This window comes from Telopea speciosissima, chromosome 7 (genome assembly GCF_018873765.1).
Source record: "Telopea speciosissima isolate NSW1024214 ecotype Mountain lineage chromosome 7, Tspe_v1, whole genome shotgun sequence".
In the NCBI taxonomy this organism is placed as follows: Eukaryota; Viridiplantae; Streptophyta; class Magnoliopsida; order Proteales; family Proteaceae; genus Telopea; species Telopea speciosissima.
In genome coordinates, this window is record NC_057922.1 from 18,952,681 (window position 1) to 18,973,728 (window position 21,048).

The window sequence follows — 21,048 nt, forward strand, 5'->3', positions numbered from 1 at the left end:
ATGTTGCCAAAGACCTTGAGGTTCCAATCTTTAAGAGCAGCCTTAACATTTTTGAGCTTCTTAGAGAAAGTAATGAGAGGAGCAGAGAAGGTAAATACAGGCTTATTCCAGGCATCTTGCACAACAGATAGGAAAGTTGGGTGAGAGGACCACATGTCAAAATATTTGAAGGGTTCAGGGCCAAAAGAAGTGAAAGGTTGAATGGCTAAGGAGATGGGGGAATGATCTGAGATGTCTGGGTTATCAAAAGAGGCCTGAGAGGAAGGGAAGGCTGCCAGCCACTCTTCATTGCCAAGCATTTTGTCTAGCTTACAGGCAATGCGATTGCTTCCAGCCCTCTTGTTGCTCCAAGTGAGGGGAAAGCCAGTCCATCTGAGGTCATCTACCCCCAAATCCTCAATGCAGTCATTAAAGGAATTCATAGCCTCCAAATCCATATGGTCCCCACCCTGCTTTTCATGGCTGAACCTGATAATGTTGAAATCCCCTCCCACCCCCCCTAGTTGAGCTCCAATCTGGGCAGCAATAGACCTGAGATCAGCCCAGAGGACAGTCCTATCAGCAGGGCAGTTAAGAGCATATACCACAGTAAGGAAAAAGGAAAAATGGCCCAGGCAATCAAAGAACATGGTGTGCATGAACTGAGAGGAGGAAGAAGAGAGGGAGATGGAGATTCTGCAGGGGTCCCATAAAATCCAAATACGGCCATTGGTGTGATGAGAGTAGTTTGAAAGAATCGACCATCCCAGGGCAATAGAGCTGAGAATTTTGGTCGAATTAGGCTCTTTGATATGTGTTTCAAGAAGGCAGCAAAAACAAGAATGAGAGGAACTAATACGAGAGCGAACAGCGGATTGCTTAGAGGGAGAATTGAGCCCTCTGGTGTTCCAAATGATGCCACAGATCATTTAGGATGGGGGAGGAGGGGCAGCGATGACTCTTGGAGTCTAGTCAGAACAGCCTGAGACCTGGTTTCGCTGTGGTGACGGCGACGGTACGAGCTACGAAGGGGGGTGGCAGCTGCAGGAGGAGGGGGGAGGGGAGACTCACAGGGAGCAAGGTGGGCGAAGGATGGTGGTCTATCGGGTGAAGAAGACGATTGAACAGTCTGGGTTGGATAGGATCCAGCCAGAGAGAGAGAGTGCCCGATCGAAAGGAGGAACTGGGTAAAATTTGGGTAAAGGGAGTAAAAGCTTGACCCGGCCCACGAGAGGAGTTGGGTAAAATTTCGGAAGGGTGAGAGAAAGCTTTACCCGACCCGGAAGGTAGAATGGGGAGAAGCCAGGGGCATGATCCGCTGGACAAAGCGCATGAGAGGGGGGGCCCACCAAGTCAAGACCAGTAGAAGACCCAACGAAAGGGTTCAAAAAGGTCGTCGAAGCCAAAAGGGGGGTATCATCTCTTGCAGATGAAGACTCCACAACGCAGGCTTTTAAAGCTGACGGTGGCTCAGAAGCGCAGACAGAAGAGATCAAAGGATCTCAGAGCATTCGCCACACTCGAAGCGTTACGGGAAGGAGCAGCAGCTTCAAAGCCAAGAGTGGAAAGGTCAAAAGAGCAGCCCTCTGCCATACGAGATCTGCTCCGAGGTAAGACTGCAAACTGGGGCTTTTCGGGGCAAGAGAGAGGCTCCGTACACTCAGCGTCCTCGGTAGAGAGCAGGCTGAATCGGTTCTGAGCATCAGACCAGCGCTGCTCCTTCGATTGCGACTGGACATTTGAACTTTCCGGCCAAGTCTTCTTCCAACGCTGATTTCGGTATCGGAATCGAGATCTACCACGAGAAGGAAATCGAGCAACAGCAGCACGAAGGGCATCAGCAAGGGTTCCATCGCAGGGGATGGGGTTAGGTCCAACGGGAATAGCTCCACCATTGCCGAGGAGGGAGTCGTGCCCAAAGACTTTGCGAACCAAGCACTGACGGGGCTTTCAGTCGAAGTGCACCTCCTGCTCAAAGGAAAACTCATCTCCTTCGTTGACAACGATAAATGAGGGCAAAGGGTCTGCTGCCGAGACTTCGACACAGATGCTTGCATAAGCAAGTCGGTCCTTACGCCAGGTTCTCAAATCAGAGAAGAGAGGTTTGCCCAACACAGAGCCAATAGAACTAAGGCCATCCGAGCACTAGTAGTGCAGAGGTAACCCTGGAAGAGATACCCACAGTGGGATAGAGGATAGGTCAACATGTCGAAGCTGAAGCTGACGGTTCCATTGGCGCAAGAAAATCAGCATCTTCCCAACTTGCCAAGGGCCTCCTTCGAGAACACGCAACTTGTCAAGCGATGAGGAGAACTTGAAGATGAAAAAGCCATTATCCAGCAGGTAAGTGTTAAGTGATCCCTGAGGGCGCCATTGTTTGGAGAGAGAGAGCTTGACCACATGAAAAGGAGGACGACGACCCAAGAAATTACCAACAAGGCAATCTTCCCACAATTTTGCTTCGGATTCCAGAAGATCAGGAGAGCACATAGCGACTTTCGTAGAGCCAACAGAAACAGGGGGGACAAAGTGAAGCTGTAATCCATCTGAGCGAGAGGATGAACTGCTAGTGACAAGAGAGCTCCAGGAAGCTGGAATAGGAGCAGGTGGGCGCGGGGACAGGGAGATAAGGTCATAATGCAGGAGAGGGGAGGAGGGCATGCCAGGAGAGAGGGTCAAGCTTGCCGGAAGTGTCCCATTCCTGGACTTCTTGATGCCCACTACCTACCTATCCTTTTACTGCTTCTGAAAGATGTGATCTTTGTCTTTGCCATGTATAGTTTCCCATAGAATGCTCTCTTCCATGGATCTGGTGGCTGCACATACCGATACTTACGATATGTACATTGAAGATTCTGTGTGATTATCGATATTTATCGGTATGTATTGACCGATACGGTCGATACCAACCGATACATGTTGATACGTCCATTAAAGGCCCATATGACTATCAAACTATGATTATGCTTTTGAGACCAGAGATTGCTGGAGATTTCATAGAAAAAAGAGATTTTACACAAAAAGGTAGGTTTAAAAAAAACTTGATCTTTTTGTTTAAATCATGGTTTTTCTATCCTATTTTTTGCTATAAATCGATAGATTTAGAAAAAACTAAGTTTGTTTTTTTTTGGGTGAATAAAAGAATTCATTACCAAGGAAAAGAGGAACAAGGGCCCCCTTAGGGAGAAAACAACAGCCAACGGCTAAAGAAAATCAGCTAGGGCCAACTGAAGAAGAGAAAGAAACATTTGGGACACCCCAGGAGACAACAATTAGCCTGTTCCTTGGGGTGTCAGAACAAAAGGAGGGAGGAGCTGACAATAGTTTGGAGGAGATTTCAAAGGAAATGGAGTCCCAAATCTATTGATAAGAACGAGGCTTGGAGGTCCATTTCCTAATATTTCGCTCCATCCAAATGTGATTTAGCGCAGCACAGAAAGCCATCTTCCCCACAGTGTCACAAATAGAAGCCCCTCCAAAAGTCATATCTATCCAAATCCATTCTCTAGAGAAAGGGAGAATTCTTCTCTGGGTGGGCCAGCACTTAGCTAGAATACCTTTCCAAATGGCTTTGGAGGTCGGGCATTCAAAGAAAAGATGATCCGAGTCTTCTAAGTTGTTCCAACAAAGGCAGCAAGCATTGGGAACTTGTATGTGACGCCTGCGGAGGAAAGCAAGGGTAGGAAGACAGTTGTTGAAGACTCTCCAAGCAGTGAAGGAATGGCGCGGAATATGATGCTTGAACCAGAGGAGCTTCCTCCAACCAACCAAAGGGCCTTTGGATCGGATAAGATTCCAAGCTGCCTTGGAGGAGAAATTCAACGAATCATCGCTGTCCGGAGACACGATACCTCTAGAAGGCATCTTCTTTGGATTGACGAAGGTCATTCCAAAGAGGAGAGAGAGACTGGGAGGAGGAAGGGGGAGGAGCCCACTCATTGAGATGAAGGATGTCCGCAACAAGAGCCATTCTGTGAAGGCCTGAAGCATAGATCGTCCTTGGTGTGACAAGGTGCAAAAGGATCCCTTTAGGGTGCCAGTGATCCAGCCAAAGGGAGGTAGAGAGGCCATCTTCAATGCGGGAGTGGATATAGGGGAGAGCAAGGTGGCGAGACTCCAGGATCTTACGCCAAACCCAAGAAGCATCAGTAGAGACGGAAGCAGTCCAGATGGAGTCTTGCCGAAGAATCCTCGAATAAATCCAATCAACCCAAATGCTCTTCTGTTTAGAAGCAATCCTCCAGATCAGCTTGATAATACCAGCCTTGTTGACTTCTTTAATTCTTCTTATGCCCAGCCCTCCCTCCGTTTTTGGGAGACACACAGAAGCCCAAGAGGTGGGGTGGAGAAACCTGGATGTCTCATCTCCCTTCCAAAGAAAAGAAGCAAGCAAAGATTCTATGGACTTGATGGTAGCTTGCGGGAGACCGAAGATTCCAGACCAATAGATATAGGAGGCTTCCAAGACAGATCTGATAAGGACCAGTCTACCCGCATAAGATAGGAGCTTGCCTTTCCACAACTGCAGTCTTTTTCTCATGAGGTCCAGCATGGGGGTGCAATGGTGAGCAGTCCCTCTAGCCGGAATCAAAGGAAGGCCTAGGTACTTGATAGGAAAGTGCCCCTCTTGGAAGCCTGATTTGACAAGGAAGTCCCCTTTGTGAAGCTCTGGAAGACCCGCAAAGAAGATAAGGGACTTGGAGGGGTTGATGCGCAGACCTGAAAGCTCATGGAATTGCTGCAGGCAAAGCATAATATACTGGAGAGAAGCAATGGAAGCCTTTGAGAAAATCATCAAGTCATCAGCAAAAGCAAGATGGGTGAGCTTTAGAGCTTTGCACTTCGGAATAGGGGGGATAAGCTGCTGATCAGTACAAGTCTGAATTTGCCTAGAGAGAACTTCCAAGGCCAAAGTGAACAAGTAAGGAGAAAGGGGACACCCTTGCCGAATCCCTACAGAAGCTCCAAAATAACCCGCAGGACTGCCGTTGATAAGGACCGAGAACTTTGGGGAGGAGATGCAACAACTAATCCAGTGAACAAAGGGGATAGGGAACCCCATCTTGAGCATGACTTGAGAGATATAATCCCACTTTAAGGAATCAAAGGCCTTGTGAATGTCGATCTTGAGAAGGATAGTTGGCCCATGGTTTTTCCTGTCAAATCCTCTGACTATGTCATTGCAGAGCAAAATGTTGTCAGAGATGTTTCTTCCTGGGATGAAAGCAGATTGGTTGTCACTGACCAACAGATCCACAACAGTCTTGAGTCTTCTGGCTAGGATCTTAGCAATAAATTTGTAGAGGATATTGCATAAGGCTATGGGCCTGAAGTCATTCACAGCCGAAGCACCATCCTTCTTGGGGATGAGGCACAGGAAAGTATGGTTGACCCCATTGATCTGGCTGGGATTGTAGAAGAAGCTTTCAATGGCTGCAATGAGATCCAATTTGATGATGTCCCAGGTCGAGAGGAAGAACCCCATGCTAAAGCCATCTGGCCCAGGAGCACCAGACACTTTGAGGGAATGAATAGCTGCCAAGATCTCATCTTCTTTGGGGATGGAGCTAAGGATATCTATGTGACTGGGAGGAAGGAACTTGTTGAGTAAATGGCTGGGCAGAGGAGTATCTCCCATCGAGGGGGCATTTAAGATGCCCTTGAAGTGCTGAACAGCCAGGACCTTTATATCCTTGACAGTTGTAGCAAGAGAACCATCATTGGAAGTGAGTTGGGTGATGGAGTTTGCATTGACATTGGCCTTGAAAGAACGATGGAAGAAAGCAGTATTTGAATCCCCCAAATCAAGCCATTTGATCCTGGACTTTTGCTTGAGGAAGCTCTCTTCCTGTGAGAGCAAAGAAGTAAGCTCAACAGAAATAGTCTTCTCGGCTTCAGCCAAAGGAACATTGTGCAAATCTGCCTGCAGCTGAACCTGAATAGTGGCTAATCTCTCTTTGCACTCAGTAACTTGGAGAGAGATATCCCCAAAGGTGCTTCTATTCCAAAGCTTGAAAGCTTCCTTGACATTACGGAGTTTTCTGGAGAAGGCTATAAGGGGCGAGGAGAAAGCCAGCACAGGTTTAGACCAAGCATTCAAAACTGTGGGACGGAAGGTTGAGTGAGAAGACCACATGTCAAAATACTTGAAGGGTTTGGGGCCAAAGGAGATGTAAGGCTGGATGGGAAGGAATATAGGGGAATGGTCAGAAATGCCTGGACTATCAAAAGAAGCCTGGGAGGAAGGGAAGGAGGTGAGCCAGGCTTCGTTGACTAAGACTCGATCAAGCTTGCAACTGATACGGTGGCATCCAGATCTTTTGTTGCTCCAAGTTAGGATAAAGCCTGTCCACCGAAGGTCATTGACCCCAATGTCATCAATACAAGAGTTGAAACTGTTCATAGCCTCCAAGTCGAGATGATTGCCACCTTATTTTTCATGACTGAAGCGGATGACATTGAAGTCACCCCCCTGGCCCCAAGGAAGAACACCAATATTGCTGGCAGTGGCACGTAGGTCATCCCAGAGAAGAGATCTTTGGATGGGGTAGTTGAGACCATAAATGGCAGTGCAGAGAAAGGAGTCGAGGCCTGAAGGATTAGAGAATTTAAGGTGGAGAAATTGGGAGGAAGAGGAAAGAAGGGAGATGGAAATTTTTCTAGGATCCCAAATGACCCAGATACGGCCATTCGGATGGGAGGAATAGTTAGAAAGGTGGGACCAGCCAGGGGCGATGGACAAGAGGATATTTGCAGAATTTTGCTCCTTGATATGAGTTTCAAGGAGACAGTAAAAGACAAAGCGAGAGGACCAAATTTTGGAGCTAACAGTGGCTTGTTTCGAGGCAGAGTTAAGGCCTCGAGAATTCCAAATCAGGCCTTGGATCATTGAGGAAAGGGGAGAAGGGGCAAGGGGGACTCTAGGAGTCTAGCCATAACCGATCGAGATCTGGTAGCACTTCAATGCCTCCGTTTGTAGGAGCAGAGGCGAGAGGAATTGCAGGAGGTGCAATGGGGTAAAACAGTAGGTGTGCCGGGTGAAGGGGATGAAGAAACTGGGTTTTGGGCCAGGGATGGGTAGAAGGGCAAACCCGACCCGAGGGCAGGGGGGATAAGTGATGGGTTGAAGCAATGGCTGGACCAAGAACCGAAGGGTTTAAGTTTGAATGGGCCGAGCCATCGCACAACTGGCCCAAAGCAGTGGCATCAGCTGGAGTGGGCCCCAAGGATGACGCAGTAAGAAAGCCTGACGAGGCGTTTGTCTCTAAAAGCCCAAGGGGGGTGAGGCTCGAGATAAAGACGAGGTAGCAGAAGACAGCAAAGGAAGGCTTTCCAGGGTTGGCAGCGATGGCAGGTCTGTGGGAGAGCTGGAAATGGAAATTTCAGAGTCAAGGGCTTCCGACATCCTGGACCTGCTGCGAGGCAAGACATCAAAGTGGAGCTTTTCAGGGCAAACAAGAGCTTCTGTGTCGTCGCTATCAACCAAAAGGCTGAATCTGTTCTGAGTCAGAGCAACCTGGTCAACGGTACCTTCCTTCTGCATCGCCGGAGTTTGGTGAGAGCTCTGAAGAGGGTTCCGGTGACCAGATTTGTGCCTTCTTCTACCCTTGGACCTGCGACGATGACGAAGAGAGCTTTGGTGCAGAGGGATCAACTCGACAGCCGCCGGATGAGAGACTCCCTCCGACAAAAGACCTTCGACAGCCCCAGGGAAAGCAATGGCAGCATCCGAAGCAGCAGAGGGCTCGACCGGAGGAGGGGAGCAAAACTTGGAGTCGTGGCCGAAGATTTTGCAGACCGAACAATGGGGTGGTTTCCAGTCGTAGTGAATTTCTTGCTCAAAGGAGTAGCCTTCTCCCTCTTTGACTGTGATGAAAGAGGGAAGATCATCATGCGTAGACACTTCCACACAGAGTCTGGCATAAGCCAGCCGGTCCTTACGCCTTGTCCTCACATTGGAAAATAAAGGTTTGCCCAAGACAGAGCCCAGGGAACTGAGTCCATCAGTGCACCAGTAATGAAGCGGCAATCCAGGCAAAGAGATCCAAAGTGGAATCATAGAAAGGTCCAAACGCCGGAGCTGGAGGTGAGGATGCCACTGCCGGAGAAAAATTGGCTTCTTACCTATCAGCCAGGGGCCACCTTCTAAGGCTCGAAGCTTGTCAGTGTCAGAGGAGAACTTAAAGAGGAAGAAGCCATTGTCAAGCATAGGAACATCCAGGGATCCTTGGGGTCTCCACTGCTTGGAGAGGGATGCCTTGACAATATGGAAAGGCGGACGAGAGCCAAGGAAATTTCCCACCAGGCTATTCTCCCAGAGTTTAACTTCAAAATCCAGAACTGCAGCAGGGCAAACGGCCACCTTGGTCGAACCATCTAAGGTAGGGGAAATAAAGTGTAGGGGAAGGCCATCAGGGCATGAAGCAGAGACAGGATTAAAGAGGGAAGATCAAGGGGCAGTGGAGGGGGGATGGGAGGCAGGGGAGGAGGGGCCGGGAGAATGAACAGGGTTGCGGGAGGGGGAGGCCATCTCCCAGTTCTTTTCAGTTGCATATCATTCGGCTTAATCTAGGAGTTTCACCGAATTTGTAGGAGGTTGAACAACCTGTCATAAACCCTGATTTTATCTTCCCGTTTATTGAAACCAGCAACATCAATGGCGGTAGTAGGCTGAAACTCCTCATAAAAATCCAACTCCTGACACAGAGAACGTAGCTCAGAATATTACTCTGGTTTGATTGTTCAAAACTAGTTTGTTGATGCATCAAACTTGATCATTTGCATGGATTTGTACTCAAATCGATGAAAGTCTCTTGTCTAGTTATACGTTGTTCTCCATTTTAGTGTTTATACATTATACATGTTATATATTGCTTATTTAAACTGTTTTTTGTTCCAAAAGTGTATTTCCATGTATATCTTGACCATTTCCATGCATATCTGTAACATACAATACGGTACGATACGATACGTCGCTTAAAAGTTAAAATCACCCTTCCGATTCGATACTCGATACCGATACTTTAAACCTTAGGAGGGAGTGGCAATGAACAAGTTTATCCTAGGCCTCTCAAATAGTGGAGAGGAATTGGGAGTGGGCCAACCACAGATCAAAGAATTTGAATGGCTTGGGGCAAAAGAGGTGAATGATTGAATGTGGAAAAGACAAGGACTATGATTTGAAACACCAGGGAGAAGGAAATTAGCATGAGAGGTGGGGAAAAAAGAAAGCCAGGCTTCATTGATGAGGGCCCGATGAAGCTTGCATGCAATACGGTCAGAGCCAACTCTTCTATTATGCCAAGTGAAAGGGCAACCCGACCACCTTACATCGTAGATTCCTAGGTCATCTAGCAATCGTTAAAGGCATTGCCCGAAGAGAGGTCGGTGGAGCTATTGCCTAATTTCTCATAGCTGAAGCGGACAACATTGAAGTCACCACTCACACACCAAGGCTGAGAGCCAATACTAGAGCTAAGGAGAGAAATGTCAGCCCACAAAGGAATTCTATCTGAAGCTCTATTTGGACCATAAACAACGGTGAGGAAAAAGGGGGAGTTGGGGAGGGAGAGCTGAAGATGGATGAATTGGTGGGAAGAGGAAGAAATGGAGATATGGATTTTGGAGGGGTCCCATAGGATCCAAATGCGGCCATTTGAGGAATGGACGTAGTTGGAAAGGATGGACCAAGAAAGGGCAATCAAGGAGGCAATGTGGGAGGCATTTTTACGAAGAACCTGAGTTTCAAGAAGACCACAAAAGGCACTATGAGAAGATTTGATGAGAGCACGAATCTCAGCTTGATTTGCCAAGGAATTTATACCCCAGACATTCCAAATAAGGCCGGACGACATGAAGAGCTTTAGTTTCTAGAGCACTGACCCAGGGGAGGGAGGCTTTTATGCCTACAAAAGTGCTTATGGTAATAGGCTTTTAAGTCTACAGAAGGTTGGGAAGGGGGGCCTACAATGGGTTACCAAAGGGGGGAACCCCATTAGGGTTACGCCACAGGAGGGGAGAGGGGGAGGAGAGGGGAAGAGATCAGGTAAAGAGAGATGGGTCGGGTTGGTACAGGGTAGGCTTGGTAGGTGTTAAAGGGAGATGGGCCGGGTGACGGGCCAATAAAAGGTCTCGGATGGATAGGGTGGAAATTTAAGGGTGGTTTGTTTAAAGATGAATCGGGGTAGTCTTGGGTCACGAGGGTGGTTCGATTGGGGGGTAAAAGTAGACAAGGCTGAACTAGGGTTAAGGGTGGGGCTCGACAATAGGTTAAGTGGGGGGGGACCAGGGTTAACATTGGGAACGGTGATAGTTCGACAAAAAGGGGGGTTGGGGAGAAGGGGAGGGAGGCGAGAGGACATCAAAGAAGAGGAAAGAAGGGGAAGGGCAGTACGGTTGCAGGGGTTCGACGTATGGTTGGATGAAGCAGGGGTAGGTGAGCAGAGGGGGACAGAAGGGATAGAGGTGGAAGGAGGCGGTAGTAGAGGGAAAGGTTGCAGCAGTGTGAAGATTCAATGAAGTGGCTTTGCCTCGAAGGACTGGACACCTTCGGACCAACGGTAGCAGCATCGTTGTAGGTTCCCAACAGGAGAGCTTGTGTCTTCGAACCTGAGGAACCTTGCAAGACCAGCGGATCAAGGGGAGCTTGCGTGATTGACTGCTCGAGAGGACGAGGTTGTTGTATGACCGTCTACTCGAGAGGACTGGGATATTGAGATGTGGCAGCAACATTGGGAATTGTGACGGTCTTGGTAGACTAACCGATAGAGTAGGATCGGAGAGGTCGACAAGGGGGAAAACAGAAGCCAGCTGTTCTCAGAAGCGGTGGCAGCGGCGACGACGACGAGATGTTTTCCGGCCGCAACTTGGGTCGCAGGTTAAGCTAGTGGCGAGTGGTGGAGAAGAGTACAAAGAGCCTCTTGAAGAGGAGACCGAGGGCAAGGCAGAGGCGTTACTGGTGGACGACCATAACAGTGGTGGTGTTGAAGAGATCTACCGCGGAGTCACCGAAGTAGGGGTTTCTGAATCTTGCAAGGGACCAACATCATGATCATTTAAGTGCTCCAACAACAGAGAGGAATTTTTTGAAGAATTAGGAGAGCAAGATTTGGAGTGGTAACCGAAGACCTTGTAGTGTTGGCAATGAGGAGGGAGCCATTCGTACCAGGCAGGTTGCTCAAAGTTAAACCCCTCGTCATCGACGATGGTAATGGATGAGGGAGGAGGAGCATCAATGGAGACTTCAATACCGATGCTAGTGAAAGTTAGACGATCCATCTTCTTTATCTGTTCATCAGAGTAGAGGGGGAGCCCAATGACTGAACCAATGATGCTAAGACATTCAGGGCTCCAGTAATGAAGGGGAAGACCAGTTAGGGCAACCCATAAGGGAATGGTGCTGAGGTCCACCTTATGGAGTTGCAAATAGGGATCCCACTGGTGAAGGAAGATGAGCTTGGAACCAACTTGCTAAGGGGCGCCTTCAAGAGCATGAGCTTTGGCTTCATCAGAGGAGAACTTGAAAATGAACACTCCATTGTCTAAGAGGTAAGGGTCCATCAAACTTTGAGCTTTCCATTGCTTAGATAGAGAAGATTTGACAAAGGGGATCTGGTACCAAGAAAGTGACCCACAAGGCTGGATTTCCATTTGGAAATTTCGGGTGATAGGAGTTCAAGGGGAAATAGGGCAAACTTAACGGTACCATCAATAGATGGTTTGACAAAGTGTAAGGGGAGACCCAAACGAGAGGAGGGGAAGGAGTAGGAAAAGAGAGATGACCAGGTTTTGGAACCAGGGGAGGGGGAAACGGCGGAGGGGAAGGAGGGGGGGTCAGGAGAGCTCATCTCCATGGTCTTTTTTGTTGCAACATAGGTGGGAGAACTATGGGGAGGATCATGAATTGTTGCTTTTGGTTAAGCAGCTCTGTGGTCCTTCCTTGGTTATTATTGGTAGTTGGTTTACAGAATGTCGTTACCCTCTCTTCTCAAGCTTTCTCAAGCTTAATTAGGAGACCTCCAGGGTTCTCCTTCAGGTCTCCATATCCAACTATGTTCCATTCACTTCAACATCCGGCTCTTATAGAGCTTACAAAATCTAATATGGGAAACAATAAAATAAAGTAGACTCTTATTTGGGAACTTTCAATATCCTTCTTGACTCAACTTAGAAACAATTCTTAAGACTTCTAAAACTAGCTCCTATTGACGCTGCACTAAAATTGTAGAATAGAAGTCATAAAGGAGGGTAGAATTAAAAATATTTTCTTTATTCTCAAATTTGAAGATTTAGGCATTGAAGATCTCAAAGTCAATAAAAGGTTAATGGGAGACATGAGTCTGATTTATGGGAAACTGTGTGCCATTTCCTGTGATTTGAAAGGGGATGATAAGTAGTTGAACGGTGTTGGATCAAGTGCATGCATGTTAGAGACCAAATTAAGTTAGGGGAAGATACTGAGAAGAGGCTAATAAGCTATGAAGATTAGTGTTGAGTTTTCTTCTTCTTGTGGGACAGACAGTTAATGAAATCGTTTTACAGGAGATGGGGCCAGAAAGATAGACAAATCACAAATCATGGAAATTGTGTATTTCAGAGGTTCTAGATCCATTTACCCCAGAGCCATACTCAAAGCTGTAACCAAGGTTATAACTGTTGAAGAAATGGCCCCAAGGGTTATAAGGTATCTAGAGGAGATGTGCACTAAGGGAGAGTTAGGGTAGAGTGGTAGACTCAACTGGGTATGCCAACCAAGTGATTCTATTTGTATATATGGTGGATGGAGGAGAGCGGGAGGCCTTGGGGTTGTGGCTTGTTGCTTATTTATCAAGTTATTTGTTGTTAAGGGTCGTCCTCTGTTATTTTGGTGTCATTTTTCATGGGGCTGTCCTTGGTTATTGGTTGTTTTTAGTCTGTACTTGCCGCAGCACACTTTTGAGGTTTTGTCTGCCTTTGCTTGTTGTGTAGGGGATGCGGCTATTTCTTTGTATTCTTTTATCGGATGGTATTGCTTTCAGAGTCTTGTTATGCCTCTTACATTCTGTTTGGAGTTTCTGATTCTCTTCTTCTTAGTTCTTTTTTAATCGATCATATATTGTGTTGCTAATAAAACTTAAATATCCATCTAAAATACTTGTTTTGTGTAATAAGGTCTTTTTTGTTTTTTAAACCCTTCTGTCTCAGACAGCCTGTGTCCAAAATCAGTCCATATTCATGTTTGACAGCAATACTTCTGCTTTCTTTACTATGATTTTACAGCAGGTGCCACATTGAACACTGACATTTCATTTGCTTGACCTTCTTACCTAGGTAGACCCTCAGGGTATGAGAAATTTGGCTTAAAATTTTCCCTTTTGTGTTAGATTGGTTTGTACCAGTTGTAATCTTGTTTGGGGTGTCCCTTTTTTCCCTCTTACTTTTTGAGTCAGAATCCATGTTTATGTCTTAGTTTATGCTTTCACTAATATAATCACACATCCAATTAGAGGAATGTACTAATGCCTTCTGCACTTTCCTTGCAGACAGTTGATCAATTTTTTGCTCTTAAAGTTCCAATGAGGTATGGGGAACTGAGCTCCCTGTTTCGTGGCATTGACAATACATTTCAAGTTTACGTAAATCATGTCACCGATAAGTTGGGTGAGTGCCTAAAATAAATGTCTTAATTTTTTTACCTGCTAGAAAAGTATATATTTGGCTTACTTTTAAGCTGTGTAATTTTCGAAACATGAACTAATATTCTTTCATTCATGCCTTTGCAAAATCATCGTAACCATGAATAAGCAAATTTGTGTCATGATTCATGAAGTGATGGAAGTCATATTGTTTTATATTATGTGCTTCAAGACTGCTTTTAAGTGGTCAGTTTATTTTCTGCAGTAATTTGACAATCTCGATGGTTCATTTTGATTTCCGGTGCTTGCTTCTATTAACATTACAAGGTCCTGGCAAGGTCTCACTTTGTTCCTCACTCCCTCTAATGGGAAAGTCTAAAGATCCAGGATTTGTTATTTTTTGGTATCTTATTTCTCTTTCTTCCTTATTCCTTGTAAGCTCTTTCATCTTTGTGTTCCTTGCATCTTAATATCCCTTTGCTTCTTGTTTATTTCCTTATCTCCACTTTCTTTCACATCCATGTGGCAAAATTAGGAAGTATAAAGTACGGAATGACCTTATTAAAGTTGATTTGGGAGTTGCCCCGATATAGGATAAACTACAAGAAAGTCGTTTCAGGTGAAATGGCCATGTACAACGGAGGCCTTGGGATGCTCCAGTATGAAGGAATGATATTCAGATTGAAGGAACTAAAATAGCTAGGGGCAGGCCTAAAATGACCATAGGAGAAATGGTGAGAAAAGGCATGCATAGTTTAGGCCTTGTTTCGAGTATGACCTCGAATAGAGACAGTTGGAGGGCTAGGATCCATGTTGCCAACCCCATTTAGTTTGGGATGAGGTTGTTGTGTTGTTGTTGTCGAAGGTGTTTTCCATGATGTTGCTTAAGTTTTATAATTTGTAATGATGCTAGAGCCCATTGGAGAGCAAGGATCCATGTAGCCGACCCCATTTAGTTTGGATAAGGCGTAGTTGTTGTTGTATGAGTCTCTTGCTGTGGTTGGGGAGTCTTAGGCTATATTTGATCTCTCATTGTTGTATCAGTTGGTTTTTAATGGGTGGCAATTCTGAATCCGGCCTGCCTAACCCGCTGAAGCCTAATCCATTTAATAGTTGCACTATAAGCAGGTTCTACTGTTCAAGCCAATTATTTAAATCGTAGGGTTGGGGTATAGCTTCTCATAACCCATTTTATAATTTGGCCGGGTTTGGGTTGGGTCATTGTTCATTGACACCCAAGCTCAACCTGACTGGGACCAACTGATTGGCACCCCTATTTTTTAGCCCTCTCTCTCTCAAGTTATGAAATTTATCATTATTTGTCCTTTTGGCCATTTTAATTTTTAAAGCCCTTCTGAAGGCTTGCACTTGTTTTCCAAGTTTTATATGCTAGTGGTGACTAGATAATGGATGAAAGGAATGACTTAGTCAATGGTGAGGTGCTAGCCGTGCTACGGTTACATTCTTTATGAGTAACATCATTGATTAAGGAAGGAGAACTGTTTGGGGAGTTAGAAACTAGGTATGGATCGATTCTAACAAGGAACAAGGTGTGAGAGCTTGGAAAAGAAGAAGAAGAAATGAGAGGGAAAATTGTGGTCAGTAGCTTGAGGGCTTCTCTCACCTATTTGATTCATTACTAATATTCTTGGAATTACATATGCCTCCCTAGGGAGGTAAAAGGTAAAAAATAACAAAAGAGAAAATTACAACTCAATATGACTTACAATAAACTACTGACGTAACCCCTAATACATAAACTCTAACACTCCCCCTCAAGTTGGAGAATAAATGTCATATATTCCCAGCTTGCACAGAAGGGTACTGAATTGGTTAGGAATTAGATCTTTGGTGAAGATATTTGTCACTTGATCACTTGTCTTCACAAAGGGAGTACAAATGCAACCTAAATCCAACTTTTTGTTGATGAAGTGCCTATCGACCTCAATGTGCTTCGTTCGATCATGTTGCACGGGATTATGAGCAATACTTATAGCAGCCTTGTTATCACAAAAGAGTCGCATGGGTCCTAATGCTTTCATGGTTCGTATTCAAAATCACCCACCAGTTGAAATATCAAACATTGCTCCTAACTGCCAAGGCATCCATTCATTAGTAAGGGAAGTATAATTCCAGGCATCCTGATAGTGTAGTTGGTAATGTCAACTATTTTTTATGTAGATCGAAGCAGGATGCAATTCAGGAAAAATTACTGTTTACGAGTTACTGTTCAAATGAACAGTGGTGTGGACCCATACACCTTGCATGGAGAAGGAAGTTCAAGGAATATTTGAGATTCTGTGGGCCCCATTGAAGATAGCAAGAGAAGGGAGATTGTGTTGCTGATTTAGTTAGTTACTAAAGTTTCTATTTTTGTTTACTTTCTATTTTTATTTCAGTTTACTTAGATTAGTTAAGTTACTTAGATTACTTGGTGTACAAGCCTGAATATTCTCTTTTATGAAGCTTCTAGTAATTTTCTTTTCCATTACTTTCTAATTTTGTATTTCAGCAACTCTATAAAATTGTATGAGCCATAAAGCTCTCCCAATGATTTAGATGGATGAAAATTTGCTTTGCGCAATGAGAATGCTGTGAGAGACCATGGGTGAGAGGCCCCTTCTTCTCTAATCGATACCCCTTTTCTTCCCTATTCTTTTTTTTTTTTTTTTTTTTTTTTGGGAATTCTATATTTCATTTGGAGAAATTCCCTTGAGTTGCTGCTGCATATTGCTGATCGAAGGAGGTCTCATCCAACACATGTGATTCTGAGTTTTTCAAGGATTTCTGTTGCAACAACGACTCCACTGATCTGAGCATCCATCCATCCACTGTTGCTAATATTTGGAGGCTTGAGTATATACATATAATTCTTCCTTCGATACTGATTTGAAGTAGAACTGACGACTAGATTGGTCTACAGCATATTACCTTCTAGATCTGAAACCAACCTTCTATTTTCATGTCACTGTGATGTCTCAGCATTTAGCCATTAACATGGCCTGAGATTTTGAGTGTGTATTCCACATACCAAGTCTGTTGTTTGATGGTAAACTCTTCCCTTTTTGTTCATTGTTGATGTGTTTATTAGGAGTAGTTCATTCTCAGGTTTTGGGGCACCGTTTCTGCTCTGTGATAGGCTGTAATAGGCTGCTGTTTATTGTTCCTTGGGGTTGGGTTCTCAACACCTCTATTAGGTGCTGTTAAGGATTGCTGGGACTATCTTAACCTACTTTTAGTTGCTGTTTAGACCAAGTTCACATACTGCTATTAAGTCTGGAAAACAGTGGCTGTTTGAGGTTGTACTTGTGATCCTATTCTGGGGTTAAGTCCCTTGTGACTTGGCCTTACATAAATTTTCATGCGGTTTTTTTTTTTTTTTTAAATCAATTTATCAACATAAGCAGTGTCATAAAAGTAATCTTAAGTTCTTTTATGTTTCCTAAGTTAGTAGTTGTTTCTTGTGTTGATTTCTTTCCTTATTTGCTTGCTTATCAGTTTAACCCCTTGCATCCTTGTTGGTCATTCATATGCTTGCATATGCCATATTTATGTTCCTTAAGTCATCGTTCTCTAATGTATTTTGTTCTATGAATTTCTCCAAGTTATTCTATAAAATGAAATTTGGGCCTTGCAGTTAGCAAAGATGATCTGATTCCTCCTGTTCCTGTTCTCACGCGACACAAGAGAGAAAGTGGAATTAAAGCTTTTGTAAAGAAGGAAGTAATCGATCCTAGGTTGCCTGATGAGAGGAGGTCTAGTCAAATTAATGTGTTGTCAACTCCGAAACTTTGTGTTCTATTGAATACCCTATATGTGAGTTGACTCCACTCTTATTATTTTTCCTACAACTGGGTTATATCTCCTTATATTAGAAATCTATCATTTTTCTTTTCACAGACTTAGTTAAGGGTTTTCCCTTTTTCTTAGGGAGGGGTGTTAGTGGGGATAAACCTATTAACCTAGTTAAGTTGGGTTTTTGTTTACTAATGCATCTGGTTAAGGTTTTATTATTTCTTAAGCATACTAAATGTACATCTGTTAGATATATGGCCAGAATACCGTGGGGGTATTCTGGACCTTTTCTTTGTTATTTTATTAGTTTTGTATTATGTGGTTTAGTCCCACATTGCTCATGTACATATTTTACTATTCTATTATTCTTATAAATAAGAAGGTGCTTGGGATGAATTAATCATCCAAGCATAGAGTTCTAATTCAGATCCACTTAACATGGTATCAGAGCTGGTTATGAATTAGAACCATCCACGATTCCCTCCCCTTCTCTAATTCTCGATCTCTCTCCTGTTCTCTTCTCTCCTCTTCTTTCCTCTGTTTTGCATTGTTCTTCTTTGTCCCATAGGGCAGCACTGATGAGGTGATCTATTGATCCAGCTGCTGCCCTCCCTTGTTACCTCACTTCATGATATGAAGAATTGATCGATAAGGTGCTGCGCTCCTTTGCTGCGAATATTGAAGACTTCAGCCTTCATTGGACAGATTCACACTATATTGCAAGGATTTTGTTCACTATATTGGAGCTTCAGACTTGCGGCAGATCAGTATTCCAGCACCTACATCAAGCTACATCAAGTTCCAGCCCTCAAGATCGATATCTCTTCACACTTTCAGGGTTTTTTTCAAAACCCTGACAATTGTCGATCTTGGGGTTCCACTTATCAGTTAATTCTGATTTTTTTAGGAGTGCTTCACATCTGTTCAAGTGTCCTTCGCCTGCAATTTCAGCCTCATACAATCATTTTTCAGGCCTCACATCATCTTATCGATTTCAGCAATTTCAGGGTTTTTTTCAAAACCCTGAAAATATCGATCTCAAGGTTTTCTCTGGCTGCTGTTGCTGATTCTTGGAGACACTTATTCCTTCATTATTAGAAGGCTTTCATCCTTGTTTCAGCCCTTAACTTGGAGGTGTTCTTGGTTTTCTCTTCACAACAGCCCTCTTCTCCGATTTGGGATTCTTCACTGTCTCCATGGGTGACTCTGTGGATTCGACTGCTACTTATGTTGGTGATGGAAACAGCAAACCAGAGTATCATACTTTGTCTCCAAATCCAATCAAGTTGGATGGCACCAATTACCTACTTTGGTCTAGGTCCGCCTCCTTTGCCATTCTGGCCGTGGCCTCATCGGTCATATTAGGGGATCCACTCCTATGCCTACTGAGGTTGGGGCTGCTCAAGACAAGTGGCTTGCCAACAATGGAGTTCTTATGTCCTACTTGATTGGTTCTATGGTTACAGATCTACAACACAATTTTCTTCTCCTTGATATGACCTCGTAAATTTGGGCTGCTTGCAAGGAGACTTATGGACAGCTTGGCAATGATGCCCAGGTATATGAAATCAGGAAGAAGGCCCTTCACACTACTTAGGGAGAATTGACAGTCTCCAAATACTATGCTACCTTGCGCAGCCTTTGGCAGCAATTGGACCATTTTTCTGATTTTCACCCAAGTACAGCTGCAGATATTACTTCTTATAAGCAACACATGGACAAGATCAGGGTTTATGATTTCTTGGCAGGATTAAATGTGGAGTATGATCAGATTCGGGTTCAAGTGTTGGGTCACAAGCCTTTTCCCACACTTGAACAGTCATATGCCCTAGTCTCCTCTGAAGAAAACCGTAGGGCTGCCATGTTGCACCCTCCTATTACTGACAGATCAGCTCTCCAGGCTGCTGCCCCTGCCACTCCTGCACCTAGTGGCATTACTTCTCTTGGTGATTCTACTACAGGGTCTGTTGTTTGTGAGTACTGTCACAAACCTTACCACACCAAGGAGAAGTGCTAGAAACTTCATGGGAAACTGGCTGATTTTGAAGCTAAAAGGGCTGCCAAGACAAAGATAAAGACAAAGACCAAGGCCCATCGGACCGAGATGACTATCTGCAACTCCCTGCCACCGACACCTTGGTCTATCCCAGGATGATCTACAGGCCCTCCTACGTATGCTCAGGACTTCTGCTGCTGCTGCCTCTACTACATCAGCTACTGCCAATTCCTCAGCTCCTTCAGGTTCACACTTTGCCCGGTCAGGTATTCCATTTGTAGGTCATTGTGCTTCTGTGGCTTCCCATCCTTGGATCATAGATTCTGGAGCTACAGATCATATGACCGGTTCCTCTAGTCTGTTTCACAGATATTCTCCCACTTCTGGGAAAGATAAGGTCAAAGTGGCTGATGGGTCCCTTTCTTCAATATCTGGAAAAGGACTCATCAACTGCACTTCCTCTCTTCCCTTGTCTTCTGTTTTACATATTCCTAATTTTACTACTAACCTTCTTTCCATTAGTAGTATTACTCGTGATCTTAACTCCAAAGTCACTTTTTTTTCATCTCATTGTGTGTTTCAGGATCTGGCCTCTGGGAAGACGATTGGATTGGGTAAAGTGCATGGTGGCTTGTACCTGCTTGATGACGGTCGCTTCTCTCCACCACCATTGCCTTCTCCGCTGCATCAGAACTCCTTGGTCTCTTCTGAACTTTAACAGTGGCACTCTCGGTTAGGTCACCCCCTTTTAGGAATTTTAGCTCATTTATTTCCTCGTTTGGTCACCCTACATACTAAGGATGACTTTTTTTGTGAGGCTTGTGTTCTGGCCAAACAAACACGTTCAAATTATCCTATTTCAAATAAAAGGAGTTCTTCTTGTTTTAATTTGGTACATTCTGATGTTTGGGGCCCTATTCGCAAGCCCTCTATTTCTGGTCATCGCTGGTTTGTCTCTTTTATTGATTGTCATTCTCGGAACACTTGGGTATATCTTTTGCACACTAAAAATCAGGTTTTCTCATGTTTTCAGTATTTTCATAAGATGATTCAAACTCGTTCCAGGCTACTCTCCAAATATTGAGAAGTGATAATAGAACCGAAGTTTCATGAATCACAATTTCAAAAATATTTGGCTGATCATGGCATCATTCACCAAACTAGTTGTGTTGATACCCCTGCCCAGAATGGTGTGGCAGAAAGGAAAAACCGCCATTTGTTGGAAATGACCCGGGCTTTGATGTTTGGGAGGAATGTTCCTTCTCAATATTGGGGGGATGCGGTTCTCACTGCCGCCTATCTCATTAATAGGCTCCCTTCTCGGGTTCTTAATTCCCGTACCCCCTCTGATATTTTACTGGGCCATTCCTCCTTGATTGTCCCTCCCAAAGTATTTGGGTGTGTGTGTTATGCTAGGGATACAAAATCTCCAGGCAAGCTTGAGCCTCGTGGGCTCCGTTGTATTTTCTTGGGTTATTCTCCAACCCAGAAAGGTTATAAGTGTTACCATCCCCCTTCCCGTCGTACCTTGGTGAGTATGGATGTTGTTTTCCATGAGACCCTTTCTTATTATTCTTCACCACCTCTTCAAGGGGAGAGTTCTAGTGAAGATGTGCCCTTTGAGATTCCTCCACTAGAGGTTCCTCTGGCTGCTGTCCAGCCTCC

At 44.7% G+C, this 21,048-nt stretch overlaps 1 protein-coding gene across 2 annotated transcripts in view; it reads left to right on the forward strand.

The window, feature by feature from the left end:
• The window catches only part of LOC122667665 (protein unc-13 homolog), a 142,199-nt gene that overhangs the window by 86,211 nt on the left and 34,940 nt on the right, over nucleotides 1-21,048 (forward strand). For both annotated transcript variants that reach the window (XM_043864037.1, XM_043864038.1), the window contains exons 19-20: nucleotides 13,500-13,617; nucleotides 17,230-17,408. In XM_043864037.1, the coding sequence (XP_043719972.1) occupies nucleotides 13,500-13,617; nucleotides 17,230-17,408 (297 nt within the window). The remainder of the gene's footprint in view (nucleotides 1-13,499; nucleotides 13,618-17,229; nucleotides 17,409-21,048) is intronic.